This window comes from Vicia villosa, unplaced genomic scaffold (assembly GCF_029867415.1).
Source record: "Vicia villosa cultivar HV-30 ecotype Madison, WI unplaced genomic scaffold, Vvil1.0 scaffold8, whole genome shotgun sequence".
Lineage (NCBI taxonomy): Eukaryota > Viridiplantae > Streptophyta > Magnoliopsida > Fabales > Fabaceae > Vicia > Vicia villosa.
This window is the reverse complement of record NW_026706811.1, coordinates 111114-126531: the sequence shown is the minus strand read 5'-3', so window position 1 is coordinate 126531 and position 15418 is coordinate 111114. Positions and strand designations below refer to the sequence as shown.

The 15418-nt window shown below is 34.6% G+C and overlaps 3 protein-coding genes across 3 annotated transcripts; 1 reads left to right on the top strand and 2 right to left on the bottom strand.

Moving 5' to 3' along the window:
- Window positions 1-1834: 1834 nt before the first annotated feature.
- On the top strand, window positions 1835-5244 carry LOC131643170 (14-3-3-like protein GF14 iota). The gene is made up of 7 exons (XM_058913322.1): window positions 1835-2047; window positions 2496-2802; window positions 3388-3475; window positions 3588-3697; window positions 3786-3934; window positions 4630-4676; window positions 4891-5244. Exons 1-7 carry the CDS (start codon window positions 1975-1977, stop codon window positions 4894-4896), a joined length of 780 nt encoding a protein of 259 aa, XP_058769305.1. The 5' UTR covers window positions 1835-1974; the 3' UTR covers window positions 4897-5244.
- Window positions 5245-6636: 1392 nt separating this feature from the next.
- LOC131643217 (putative fasciclin-like arabinogalactan protein 20) lies at window positions 6637-7864 on the bottom strand. The gene has a single exon (XM_058913373.1). It carries the CDS (start codon window positions 7862-7864, stop codon window positions 6716-6718), a length of 1149 nt encoding a protein of 382 aa, XP_058769356.1. The 3' UTR covers window positions 6637-6715.
- A 4399-nt stretch (window positions 7865-12263) lies between these two features.
- On the bottom strand, window positions 12264-13421 carry LOC131643216 (uncharacterized). Its single transcript, XM_058913371.1, has one exon. The coding sequence runs from the start codon at window positions 13419-13421 to the stop codon at window positions 12264-12266; it is 1158 nt and encodes a 385-aa protein (XP_058769354.1).
- Window positions 13422-15418: the final 1997 nt, after the last annotated feature.

The window sequence follows — 15418 nt, the reverse complement described above, 5'->3', positions numbered from 1 at the left end:
CGCTTGCATGGAACTTGTGAATCTGTTTCCTTAAGAGATCCTAGTAGTTGGTTACCCAAAACCTAAATAGGTTTATATACCATATCAATGCCTCATCCTTAAACGTCTCTAGTAGCAATAATGTTGATAGCAATAATGTAATCGCGTGGGTCATTTTTTTCTATCAAAGGTTACTAGCAAGGCATATTGAAATTCTCTGGCACGGGCACATCCCAAATTTTGTCAGAAAAGGGATGAGGATCTAGATCTTTGTGCCCTCAGGTGGACCGACCTCGTTGTCGCCGAAGATGCAAAACTATGTCTTATATGGTTCCAATGTAACGACGTATCTCTTCAATAATGATTTGCATTTCCGCCACGACTCTCTGATATCCACTACTGTTGTTGGCGTTGCCACGTCTCACGATTCAAGTTAATTTTATCAGGCCTACGGTGTGTGTCAACTGTAGTTAGAACGACTATAATATATGTTACACTATCTGCGATGATATGTGAATAAAGCTTCGTGTTCTGATATGTAAATGAGTAAATGAATTAGCCAATTGTCTAACTAGGGTGTTTATAGGCTCGATTACTTGATCCAAGAGTTGTCGAGAAGACTAATTATAGTGCTTATAAATTTAACCACAAACCCTCTGATTTTGATATTATAGAAGAGCGACTGAAGTGACTTATCCCCAAAGTAAGGGGTGCAGTTAACACATAAGACTTGAAATAACTTAAATTATTGCCCAAACACATGGCTCCATATATTCTCATATGAACTATAGCTAAAAAGTATTGAGTCAGATTAGATCACGTGTTCACCACCTAATCCCACTCTTTTGCTTTTAAGCCTTCTCCTTGTTGCTTACGGACTATAGAGTTAGTGGAAGGATAAAACCAAAAGTTTCTTCCTTGATTTTGATTTTGATCTATGGGATTTGGTAACATATGGTTACACACATTCTCTAAATGCATCTCAGATCATGTTCATTTTACCACCTTGTTGTCTCGAGCACGTACATTGTATATTTGTTTGATATTTGAAGCATTTAGAGGTCTTTTCCATTTCAAAGACTCAAGTATGTTTTTCGGTGCCACCATGTTTAATGTCGTGTCCAAAACAAGTCCCCTCTCTCCTCAGATTCAAGACGACATACAATGGGACGACGAACTAATTTGTCATCCAAGGCTTGATTATGTATACTAGAAATCATATTAAATTTCAATGTCTCATCCTCCATATATACGATATCTGTGCAATTTAAACGGACACTCACATTTTCTCGATCTCTTGTCATCTCGTTTCAACCTCCTAATATTTAGATAGTACGTGCTAATTTTTTCGCATACCATTGTTACAAATGCCTATCTTTTATCAGAATCATTGTCGCAAATACTTCACTTCGACCGATTTAACATCCACACTCATAATAGTTTTGAGAAACATGTCCAGATGTATCATATCTATTACAACCAACAATAAAAAAAAATAAAAAAACAGTGTGAAAACTCAAACTATTAAGATAAAAGTGGGTGTATAAATAACATGACCCTTTTCAAATATACGGTTTGCTATGCTCTTATAAAGATGAAAATAACATTTCTCTTAAAAAAAATGACTATATTTCTTTTATTTTCAAATATTTTGAACATTATCGATTAGTGTTAAAGGATTGATTCAAACAATAAAAACAAACAGTACTTTGTACGTCATAAAGTTATTATTACATATAAGCAATGTTGTCTCTCTCCCACTCGCTTTTACTACCCATCACGATTTGCGCGCTTCTTCTTTCAAACAATTACATCCAACGGTTCAGATTCCAGTCTTCCTTTGACCCTTGTAACAAGCTCGATAATCCAACCACTATATAACTACTTCACCCTTCTCTCCCTTCTCTCTCGCATCATCCCATTTCTCATTCTTCTTCTTCCTCGCCCCCTTTAAGTTTCTCTCTTACTTTTCCGATCTCTCTCTGTAACGACACAATGTCCGCCGAGAAAGAGAGAGAGACCCAAGTTTACATGGCCAAGCTTTCCGAACAGGCTGAAAGATATGAAGGTATGCTCTTTGTTTTGTTGTTTTATTAATTAGGTTTGTGTTTTTTATGCTGCATTGTTCTAGATCTGTTTGTTGGTTTTGTTTGGATGAGTTTGAAATGTGTGTTGAGATGCAAAAGATTTGATTTTTGGATTTGGTTATTGTATTTATCATTGTTTATAGATCAGTTAGTTTCTAGATTGAATTTTTAGATTTGAATTAGTTTAGACTTTACTTGTAGTTGTTTTTATTCTTGTGTCATTGTGTTAGATTTGCTGCTTAGATATGGAACAAAATTGGATCTCCTAAATTGGTAAAATGAGTAATCTCAGATGTTGTTAGGAAATTTAATAGTTGATGTAATTGATGACATAATGCACGGTGATTGCGAGTAAATTCTTGTTGGAAACTGTTTATAATTTTCAATCAAAATTGTCGACAGTTCTGAATAATTGTTTGTATTATGCAGAGATGGTTGAATGTATGAAGAAAGTTGCGAAACTTGATGTTGAACTAACTGTGGAAGAGAGGAACCTTCTCTCGGTTGGATATAAAAATGTCATTGGTGCAAGGAGAGCCTCTTGGCGTATTATGTCATCGATTGAGCAGAAGGAAGAGTCTAAGGGTAATGAGCACAATGTTAAACTGATCAAGAGTTACTGCCAAAAGGTTGAGGAGGAACTCTCCAAAATCTGTGGTGACATTCTGACTATTATTGACCAGCACTTGGTTCCTTCTTCCACCTCGGCAGAAGCTAATGTTTTCTATCATAAGATGTGAGTCGTGTTGCTACACTGTGCTTCTGTACTACTTGATTTATTAATTGAAATCCACTTGATATATTTAGTGTTCTTGGATTTAAAGATATCACAGATCTATCAACATAGAATCTGTATGACTGTTTTTTTCTACCGTGGCTTAAATATTTGCTATCAACGTGATGGTTTGAGTATCATTTTCATGATTTAGTCTCGGTTCTACAAGGAGTCTCATGTTATGAACGAGTTACTTACTGGATTTGTGAGTTTATTTTCTATTTAGGGTTTGAGACAGTCTTTGAATTGTAATTAGTTATATATCATAGGTTAATACAATTGATGATATGATATGATACCAAAGACTAAACACTAGCCCTTGTTTACATATTTTCTTAAAATAGTTGTATAGTGAAGAAGTCACTTTAAGAACTAAGAAATATGAAAACTGACTCAACTTACTCAAGATAATTTAAGATACTCTAAGATAATATTGAGATATTATGACATAATCTCATACTCTTCAACATATTCTGCTCATCTCTTATTCGCTCACACATATTTTGGCTCTGCACCCCTGATTTCCTTTTGCTTCTTTTGATGCAGGAAAGGTGATTATTTCCGGTATCTTGCTGAGTTCAAGACTGACCAAGAAAGGAAAGAGGCTGCTGAGCAGTCACTTAAAGGATATGAGGTTTGTTTGATATCTTGTATTTCAGAACTAAGCGGGTTCAATGATAAACGATTTCTGATATTATCTATATATTGTGTTTTTGCTTGATTTTCTCAATTATTTTGATTATTAGGCTGCTTCAGCCACTGCAAACACTGATCTTCCATCAACACATCCAATTCGTCTTGGACTTGCACTCAACTTCTCTGTCTTTTATTATGAGATTATGAACTCTCCTGAAAGGTAAGTAATTGGATTTCAACATTTCTAATACTATGTCCATTACTTTTGTTTCTAGCTCTTGTCTCATTGTCATTACTAAAACTTACAGGGCTTGCCATTTGGCCAAACAAGCTTTTGATGAGGCGATTGCAGAGTTGGATACCTTGAGTGAAGAGTCATACAAGGACAGCACTTTGATCATGCAGTTGTTGAGAGACAACCTGACCCTCTGGACCTCTGATTTACCAGAGGATGGAGGTAAGAGATAACGACTAGCACTTGAATTTAAGATTCTTCTGAATTTTGCCTGAGTAAATTAGTGAATATCAAACTGTATGCTGCTAAATGGTGATGTCTAATACACTGGAGTGGTTGGTAAATACTCAGTTTATTTATTCAGAGGGTCATTAGTAAATTATAGGTAGATATATCGTTGCTTAGGTTTCCATTCCAAGTACTGTTGGGGACAAATGCTCCCCATTGTCCACCAAGTTAATTCGTTTAAAATCACTGCAATAATAATAGTTACCATCCACTCAATGACTTGTTACCCAACCTTGTCAGAAAATTAAATTAGGATGCATCATTGTTGTCAAATGGTAGATTTATCAGTGTTACATGCTATAGTGTAGTGAAATAATATTGCTATTGTTTTGCGGTATGTGATTTAGCACTAAATGTTGTCGAATGTGGCTATGGTATTTCTTTGTTGCTGTAGCATAGCATAATTTAAATAAACTGCTTGTCTGCCATCTGCGATTGAAAACATGATGAATAGAAAGTAAGAAACTGTCTGCTATTGGATAAACTATTCTGGAAACCAAAGTTGTAATATTTCAAGAGTCAAGTGAATCACTCCCAGTAAACTGCATAATTAAGCTCTTGTTATTTGGTTTGGACACTTGGAACTAAACCTACTATAAAGAAGCTCTAAAAGTTAATGTCTCCTGCAGGTGAGGACAGCATAAAAGCTGAAGAAGCCAAACCTACTGAGCCTGAGGTATTTGTAAGATAAATTTGGGTTATATTTACAATTTTTGTTGTTTTGGCAAGTCTTTAGTTATAGAGCTATAGCAGTATACTGTAACAAACAATGTAGAAGAAGGAATTCTTGCTTGCAAGAAATAGGGTATATACATAGTTTCTGAAGTTCACTTTTTCAAAACATCCATTAATTTCTACCCCCAGAATTTGACATTTTTATATTTTTGCAGCATTGAGAAGATTTCTTTGGATCTCTGGCCCTGATTCTGAAGTGAGGAATCTAAGATACTCAACAAATAGGGCATTTTTAAGCTTTTTTTCTTTTTGCTATGGATTTTGACTAGACAAGGTGGACTTTGTCCTCTCCATAACTCTTTGTGCCCTCTTTATTATCCAACCAAAGCCGGAAGATCTGCAACTGTCTTTGTGTTGCTTTATTTTTCCTTCAAACTTTTTCTTTTTTCTTTCTTCCGCCTTATCTGTTTTTAAGTAAAGTAATTAGTTGAAGCAATTGACAATTCTCATCTACCTTATAAGCATATGTTTTTATGTTCATTTATAGTTCGAGTTGGTTCTTATTAAAATGTTTGGTTTTCATGGGCGTTTTACTGAATGGTGTAATTTGAACTTGAGATCCTTGATTCAGTTTAGTAAAAGAAAATGTTTTTCAGAATACTAGAAGTAATGTATGGGAAATACAACTTCTATCTATTAGTAGGAAATATGATTTAATCGCACAATTTGTTTGAGGGAAGTGCAACTCAAGCGTAAAAAGAAAAGGTTAAATTTCTAAGTCATATTTATCGTTTACTAGATTATTATGATAGATACGTTTTCTTTTGCATCAAGATTATACATTTGAGGTATGTATTTGTAGATTCATTAGTAATAAAAGTATAAACTTTCGAGATATAGTTTATTGGGATGATATGCACAGATAATCTTGTCTATAGAGAGACAAATATTTTACAGATATAGTTTATTAAAGAAATAACAAGCAGCGCAATAGAAAAGGCATTCTTGTATAGTGACAAATATTTTTCAAAACCTTGGGAAGAATAATTGTTATTTTCACAGCCAAACCAACATTCTCAATTTTTTATATATTTCTCTTCTCAGTTCTCTCATTTATTAAAACTCAACAAAATAAAATAACAATAATGGTATCTCATTTCATCAATGGTGGTACACAACGTATATACTAGTATTCGTTTGTGAGCCGAAAGATAACTACTTTTTGTCTAAAAATAAATTATTATCTATGAAGAATTTTGATAGTGCCCATATGATTTTAAATTGCAATTGCATATGAAGTTGCAATTGTAGTTTGGGGACAACTTCATTACCCATCACAAAAAGTTGAGTAGTGTACCTCCAACCAATCACATTATTCCATCTAATTTAACACATTTAACTATTCATTAAAAAACTATAAATATTTGTTGTTTCCAAAGCTTTTTACAAAGGAGGTAAACTTACCCAACTTTTTTAGTTGGGTAGATAAGAATTCACCTTGTAGTTTTGTAGATTTAGTATAATTTAGAATCTGAAATTGCATTCGTCGTAGATTTTGTATCTACATAAAATTATATAAAAAAAAATTTTAAATCTACAATAGCATCTATGAAGAAATTATATTTTTCTTATGGAAATTTAAATTGCAATTGCATTTGAAACTGCAATTATATTTAAGTTGCTACTATGGGGAAAATCAATATTTTGAAATTAAATTTATATCTTCTTGAAAGCATAAATGGTCAAAATCTATTGAGTTTTATTTTATTAACAAGAAAATCTAATAAGAGGCTCTAATCAAATTCATAAAAAAAAAATTTAGTTTTAAAATCTGATAATCACAAATTGATAGCAGCAATAGTAATGCACACAAAGCCATAGCATGGTAAACTGGTAATCGGTTAACATCACAACGTTCTTATTCTTTTCTAATCAATACTATATCATATAATCGTGCTTGCCAGTGTAAAATGGAATGAAAAACTAAATTCGGAATCTAAAATTAAAATGCAAGAAAAAATAGAGTCACGAATTAATCACCTAATGAAATGCAGAGAAGTGGGAGTGTTCTGCAGGATTGTAAGCACGATCGTGATGATGATGATTTTTGTGATGATGATGATCAAACTTAGACGAAGACGATTCTGCATGCTGAACAGATTCTGCATGCTGAACAGATTCTGCTGTAATCGTAGTATCCAAAAGAATATCTCCGATTCCATGAACAACAAGCCAATCACTGTTATACAAATCAGGGAAAATCACTGGAACTCCATTATTAAGCAAAAGCAAGTCACTACTAGCATGAGTTTTAGTAACATTCAATGTGAATCCTCTCTGATAAGTCGAGATCAACGTTCCTTCCTCCAACGTAACCAATTGATTCCACATGATCTTACAAGGCACGAGGTGACGGCGAAGGATATCGGAATATTCAGTTATGTTTCCGACGTGGCTCGCCATAGCTTCATCCATCGGCGCAAACAGTGTTATCTGATCAGGACGTTCTTTAAGACCTAGAAACTGCATATCAAGAAACGACGCCATAATAGAGGAGCCTCTCGATCTCAAAGCACTGCTAGCTTCCATGAAAGAAAATGTCGACGAATCAGAGATTAACCGCTTAGATCCGACACGGAAACTGAATCCGTCTCTGTTCTTGCCGGAACTCTTTTTTTCTGGAAAACAAGCGCCGGAGGAAGGACGAGGAAGTTGGAAATAAGGATCGAAGAAGGTTTCCGTTTGAAAAATAACGAGATAATCGTCAGCGAGTAGAGGCGTTGGATTAACGGTAACATTGTTGATGGAGAGTCTACGGTTTGAGGTTGTGACGGTGAGGGAGTGACCGGGGAGGAGAGTGGCGATGTTGGCGCCGTAAGGGAGAGATCTGAGACTATGGAGAGAGAAAGCGTGAGGGAGGAGATGGTAACGGAGGAGAGAGAGAGGAAGCTGAGGGATCTGGTTGAAGGCGAAGTTAGTTGGAGCAAAAACGGTTAAGGAGTGAGATTGGCGGCGAGCGAGGAGAGTATGGGAAGCGAGTTCGAGGTTGAGTGCCATGGCTTCGAAACCGGAGGTTGAGAGGATTTCGGCGGCGTCGAGAATGGTGGAGGAAGGGTGGGAGGAAGAGAGAGATAGGAGGAGAGAGAATGTTAACAGTGTGATGGTGACGGTGGCGGTGATGGAAGCCATTGTTGATCTGAAAGTCAAGTTAGTTTCTGGTGCTAGTTACAGAGTAGTTATGGTTTCGTTTTGGTTTTTGGCGGGAAAAGTTTGACACGCGGAGGTTTTTGATTGGTGGTGAGAGAGGAGGTTGTTGTAATATTGTTGGTGGAAGATGGTAAAACGGTTATTGTGAATTGTGATCCAATTGATGAGCTAAAGAGGGAAATTGATGTGAATTTAGAACTTGGTAAATTATCATAGTTGCACAAGTTTTATAATTTAATTATTTATAAAATAATGATTTTAATAAATTAAAGTCCACTAATAAATACATTTTAAAAATATTATGATACAGATGTAATTAATATTAATTTTTATAAAATACATAACAAATTTGTTTATATTTAGATTGTAAATATTTATAAGTATTTTCAGGATAATTAATATAATATTTTATCAATTATAAAATATTTTAGTAATTATAAATGATATAATATTTTATCAATTATAAAATATTTTAGTAATTATAAATAATATAATATTTACATAAGAATATTAAATTGTTTAAAAAAATAAAAATTAATATATATATATATATATATATATATATATATATATATATATATATATATATATATATATATATATATATATATATATATATATATATATATATATATATATATATATCACACTTTTGTAAATCTAATATATATTTTCATTAATATATATTTTAGGATTTATATCATTAATTCGTGGAATATTTTTAAATATATTATAACTATATGCCACTTGGTATATTTGACTGAGTAAGATTATAAAATAATATTAGGATTTTTATAAACCAAATAATATATTATTTCTTATTATATACTGTTTTGAATAAAATACATATACTATTTTGAACGAAAATATATTTTATTTTTTATTTTTTATTTTTATTTTTTATTTTTTATTTTTTATTTTTTATTTTTTATTTTTTTTTTTTTGTGGAGAAATAAAGAATTTTATTAAGCCAAAACATATTACAGCCAAGCGATCCCATAGGATCCAGCTATCCATCCTAGTCTAATAAACTAAGGCATCATAATTTTGCTAATATGTTTCCTCAATTGAGGCTTCATCCAAATGCGATAAACTACGCTGTCTATAATTCTACTGTCAACTAACGAACTATCCGTATGTTTCCCAAAACAGATTTCATTTCGGAATCTCCACGCTTCGTAGATAGTTTCTGCAAACGCACATTTCAGAATGGCAGCTTTCCATCCTTTCCCTCTGCTCTGCGTGATCATCCATTTAAGTTCTTCAGACCAATGCCCAGGCTGGTGCGTAACTCCTAACCAGTTCAAAACTTTTGCCCAGATCACTCTCATAGGTGTACAATAGAAAAAGAGGTGGTCTAAAGTGTCAGTTTGCCCACAAAAAACACAATTGTTATTATCCACTAGACCAAACCGGTGTAAGCGTTCCTTGGTTGCAAGGCGGTTGTTACACGCCATCCACGTTATGAAAAGAGCACGTGGTCTCGCCGCATTTCCATACATAAGTTTCCTCCACGGTACAAAAGGATACTGTACTTTAACCTCTCTATACATACCTCCAGTGCAGAATTTCTGTTGCTGTAGAGTATTGATCCACTTTTGATTATTGTCCATGCCCTCTCTTTGAGTAAGGATGGCCTTAAGTATCCATGAACATGTCGAACGGATCGGAACCTCCATCACATCAACTCCCTTCAAGTAATAAGCGTGCACCCACTTTACCCATAAACTGTCTCTTTTACCACTCAAATTCCACAAGAGCTTTAGAAGGCAAGCTTTGTTCCAGTCCGAAAGGTCAATCACATTCATTCCACCTTGTTTCTTTGGGGTACAGACTCGTTTCCACGCAATCGGACTTTTCCGAGTTATTTTATCCGTCCCGGCCCAGAAGAAGGATTTGCACCTAGCCTCAATCTCTTTAATAACACTCTTAGGCATTGGGAGGCATTGCAGCCAGAAGTTAGCTAGCGCAAACAGCACACTCTTTATCAATTGCATCCTGCCCGCAAGACTAAGCAGCCGTGCACTCCAATGAGTTATTCTCTTCATCACTTTTTCCACCAATGCCATACAATCATGGGTCTGCAGCTTCTTGCCACTCAACGGAATGCCCAGGTAACGAAATGGAAGCGAGCCATTAGAAAAATTAGTCAACCGCCTGATTTCACGTTGGTGGTCTTCCTCCACATTACCAAAAAACACTTTGCACTTGTTTGGATTTACTACCAGCCCCGTGGACAAAGAGAACTCCTGGAAGGCCTTCATAACCATCTTCACAGACTCAGGCTCACCCCGCGAGAAAATCAGCACATCGTCCGCAAAACTCAAATTAATCACTTTCAGTTTTTCACACTTGTGGTGAAATTTGAAAGGGTTGTTTTTAGCCATATTCTGCAAGATTCTGTACAAATACTCCATCACCAGTACAAATAACAACGGGGATAGCGGATCTCCTTGTCGTAACCCACGGTTTGCGCGAAGGATTTGTGAGCTTTCACCATTGATGCGGTACCTAAACGAGACTGTAGATACTGCCAGCATTACCCACCGAATAAACTTATGAGGGAAATTTAACTCTCTCAGAATACCTTCAAGCGCCCCCCAGTCGACAGTATCGTATGCCTTCTGCAGATCCATTTGAATCATTCCCTTAGGCGGTCCAGTTTTCGTATTATACCCTTTGATTAGTTCAAACGCAAGTAGGATGTGGTCGTGTATATTTAGACCAGGAGTGAACGCCGCTTGGCTATCATCAATAATACTCCTTAATACCTTACTCATTCTCACTGTAAGTATCTTGGAGATTATTTTATAGAGCACAGTGCAGCAGGATATTGGTCGGAATTCTTTGGCCATCGTAGCATTATCGGTTTTTGGGATCAGGGTGACCAACGTGCAATTCACCGCTTTGAACATTTTTTCCTGGACAAAAAACTCTTGTACAGCTTCAATAACATCATGTTTAATTATGTCCCAAGAGGCCTTGTAGAATTTCGCACCATATCCGTCTATACCCGGGGCTGAATTATCTTTAATGCCTTCAAGAGCATTTTTAATTTCCAACTCTGTGACAGGCGCTTCCAGCATCTCCCTGAGATCCCTATTCAATTGTTTTCCTTGTCTCAATGCTACAATATTCACACCCTTCAGGTTTTCCTCCTTACACCCCACAATTTTACCATAATAATCCAACACCTCAGCTTCAAATTCATCCTGAGTAGTTAACACATTTCCATCCTCTCTTGTCATAGTTTGAATTTTATTTTGCTTCAGCTTATTTTGCAGGGCAGCATAGAAAAATCTATTATTACCATCCCCCAATTTAAGCCATTCGACCTTGGATCTTTGCTGCAGTATATGCTCCTCAATGTTGTTCAATCTTATCACTTCTTCTGTCAGCTTTTTGGCCTCCATAATACATTCAGCATTCTGTTTATCTTGGCTCAGATTTTCTTGGACCATTTTCAGCTTCTCTCTTGTTTTAACCAGTTGGGACGTAATATCTCTGAAAGGCTGACTTAACTGATTAATCACTTTTTGGAGTCTCTGCAATTTCCTCCATATCTTCAGCATAGCCGAACCAGCTTGAGGTTTGTACCAATCCTGCTTGACTGCCTCCAAATAACCTTCCGTGGTTGTCACAATGTTCTGGAATTTAAAGCTCCTCTTCCTGGGCACCGTTTGACATTGGTCCTCTAAACATAACAAAGCATGATCCGATATCCCTGCATCACAGACTTTTAGCACAGTAGATATGTTTTGTGTGTGCCAATCCATGTTCCCTAACACTCTGTCAATTCTGGAATATATCGGGTTACTTGAGTGTTTATTAAACCAAGTAAAATAGTCCCCTATACTGTCTTTCTCCACCAGCTCAGTGACCTCCATCATGTTTTTCAGATCATCATACTCACTTTCCTGTACCATCTTGCCACCAATTCTATCCTGGACATGACACACATTATTAAAATCCCCCAATACAAACCAGGGACCCTGCACAGAGAGGTGCAGTTGTTCTATATCCTTCCATAAACGCCTCCTTTTCTCCAACGTGCTCATAGCATATACCGCCGTACACCATGTTTTGAAATCACCATTTAACTTGTATACACGAAGATGGATTAATTGCTCCGTGCAAGACACAAACTCTACCTTCACTTTATTCACATCCCAGCACACCCAGACTCTGCCATTTTCGTGGTGAGAGTAGTTATCCAAGAACCTCCATTGGTTGCCCATTTTATTTCGGATGTTGACGGCTTTCGCTTTCTTAACTCTAGTTTCCACAAGAATCCCAATTGCTGGCCTCATGTTATTGAGACGGGAGGAAATCTCACGACATTTACCAGCATTATTCATCCCCCTCACGTTCCACGAGATAATCATTGACCACTTCCACCAGGATCCTGCCATCCCCCTAGTGTCTGAAATCCATTTAGGCTACTGAAATCAACAGAACTATTAACTGCCTCAGCAATAGCAGTCTTACCTTTACCTCTTCCACTACTTCCAACCTGGGTCCAAGGAAGTTGCCCTCCTGGAGTTATAACCACATCCAAAGTCTGCTTTTCAACTTCCTTTTGGGTCACTATCACATCCGATTTCTTCTCCTGCCAAACCTTATTGTTCTTGACAATCTCATTCTGACAATCATGACCTGTTTTTAGACAAGTTCCGCAGTATTTTGGTTTCCATTCGAATTCCACGACTTGCTTGATCATTTTCCCATCCCTATCCTTTATCATCACATGGTCTCGCTGTTTCAGGGTTATATCCACTTCTACTAAGATTCGAGCATACGACACCCTTAGTTTGTTAGCTGTACATTCATCAGTATACAGCGGTTTCCCTATCACGCTTCCGATTTTCCCCAAGCTTCTCGCTCCCCACAAGTGCAGCGGTAACTGAGGTAGTTTCACCCATAACGGTAGTGTACGAATACTGTCCCTCTTGAAGTTAAAGTCTGGTGACCAATCCCTCAGTATCATTGGCACATTGTGTATCGTATAAGGACCTTTCATCAATATCAAGTCTTTATCCTCAATAGACCTGAACTTCAATATGAAAAAACCCTCTTCATTATAGAAAATGTTAGGTAGTTGAATATGGTTCCAGGCTCGACCCATGAATTGTTTCACCGCATACATGCTCAGGTCCTTCCCCATCGCATACATAATCAATGAAGCTTCCCAGTACTGCATCTCTTGGACAACATCATCAATTTCAATCTCCACCTGGGCTTCTCCATCCACCATTGTTGGGGCAACAAATTCAATCGCCAGCCCATTCTCTGGTACCCTATTCCCACTAATGACATCAACCCATAACTTTTTTGGGGATTCATCACGCTTAATTTCAGTCTCTCTACCTTTGTTATGCGTACTGACATCTCGTTTATCCTCTTCATCTCGCTTCAATTTCTCATCTCCACTCTTCCCCTCAATAGTAGAATCACTTCTCTCCGTTTCCAATTCCAGTTCCAGAGGTTTGGACGTGGGTGAAGACACCTTTTTCTTCGGCCGTCCGCGTCCCCTTCCCATTCTCAGCAAGTATTCAAGCAGTTAAACCCTCCCTGAAAACTGGTCCCTAACCCTAAGGCTAGGAGTTTAAACCAGTTCAGGTCGCGTTCTCCCGCTTGTAGAAAGATGAAACTAGGAATCCTAACGCCGCTCCCTACGCCGTTACGGATATGCTACTCTTGCTCGGAAATCGCCAACACGGTTGCCGGAAATCGCCAGAGGAAAAAGTTGCCAACTTCGAAATATATATTTTATTTTTAATATAAATAAAAATATATTCTATTTTTAATATGATATTAAATATATTATTTTTTAATAATATATAATATTCTATTTTCAAAAATAAAAATAACATATATCATACTTTTATAAACCTAATATATATTTTCATTAATATATATTTCAAACTTATATCATTAATTCGTGAAACATGTTTAAATTTATTATAAATATATGTTGCTTGGTATATTTGACTAAGGAACATTATAAAATAATATATTCAAAAGAACATATATAGTCGATATATCATCATTAAAAATATTAATTATATTTTATAATTCTAATAAAGTTAACCATTTATTTTATCACAAAATTTGTTTTTTTATCTCACGGCCACTATATCATATTACCTATTTTATTTCAATCAATATTTGTCTTTATTTAAGAGACAATTCATATTTTTATTATAGACAAATAATAATGTTATCAATTCAATTTAAGAAATATACATTTTTTTACTTTCTATCTTGAAACATATTTTAATTAATATTCATTGACATTAAATAAAAAATTTGAGTATTATATATTAATATCAAAATTTTAAATAATAAAATATTTTAACTCACAGGTCACTATCAATATAATATAATACGTATTTTAAAATATTTTATGTGATCATAGTTCATTTTATAATTAAGAAACTCATTTTAAAATTACATATATATCAAAATATATTTTATATTTTATCAAAATAAATTTATCCGTGCAGACGCACGAGTATCTTACTATTTATATTTAAGAAATCAAATTGTAATGTTTATTAAATACGATACCAAACTGAAACAAAAAATTTAATTAACGAATTAAAAATCTAATTAAGCTTTTAATAAAATTAACACATTTTTAATATAGAAAATAGATTTTTAAAATTAAAACCTAGGAAACATTAGAAAATAGAAATCTAAATCAAAAATAATATTTCACTTTATACATTTAAAATTAAAAGTTAATCGAATAAACTAAATTAAATATATTTAAGACTAAATTATAATGTTTATCAAATAAGAGATGAACCTAAAAGAAAAAAATGAATTCAAGAATTAAAAGTCTAATTATATCAATTTAAAAATTAACTAATTTTTAAAAGAGAAAATAAATTTTATGAATTAAAATTTAACAAACATTAGAAAATACGTTATCATGTTCAATCTAATTTAATATAGTAGCTATATAATTTTGGTTATTTATACCGAATTAATCAACCGAATCATCACTTTTAATTAATACATATATAGTCGAATCACTGGACCAAATCGGTAAAAGATTGCATTAAATAACTTGATTATGTGTACATAATCAGCATTACACGGGTATAGCTAGAGCTGCGCGGACCAGGAGTTAGGATTGTAATTTGTGATTTTAGGATTTATTTTTTCTCTTAGAAGGCAGTCCATGGAAGAGGAAAACCTTGTTCTCAAACCGCCCAAGAATTTAAAAAGGGCGGCATCAGAGTCGTTGATCGAAGATTTACTGGATGAAATACTGGGCCCGTTTGTTTTGGCTTTTTTTAAAAACTATTATATTATATTTATTAAATAAATATAATATGGTTATGGTTAAAGAATTATATTAAAATATATATTAATTAAGCGAAATAATTTATGATGATTATCATATCAATATTAATTTAATTTATCAATTTGTAGTTGTTTTCAATGATGATATTTATGTTGGATAAAAATTAAAATAATATTAGAGATAATTAATTATTATTGTTGATTACAATTTTAACTCTGAAA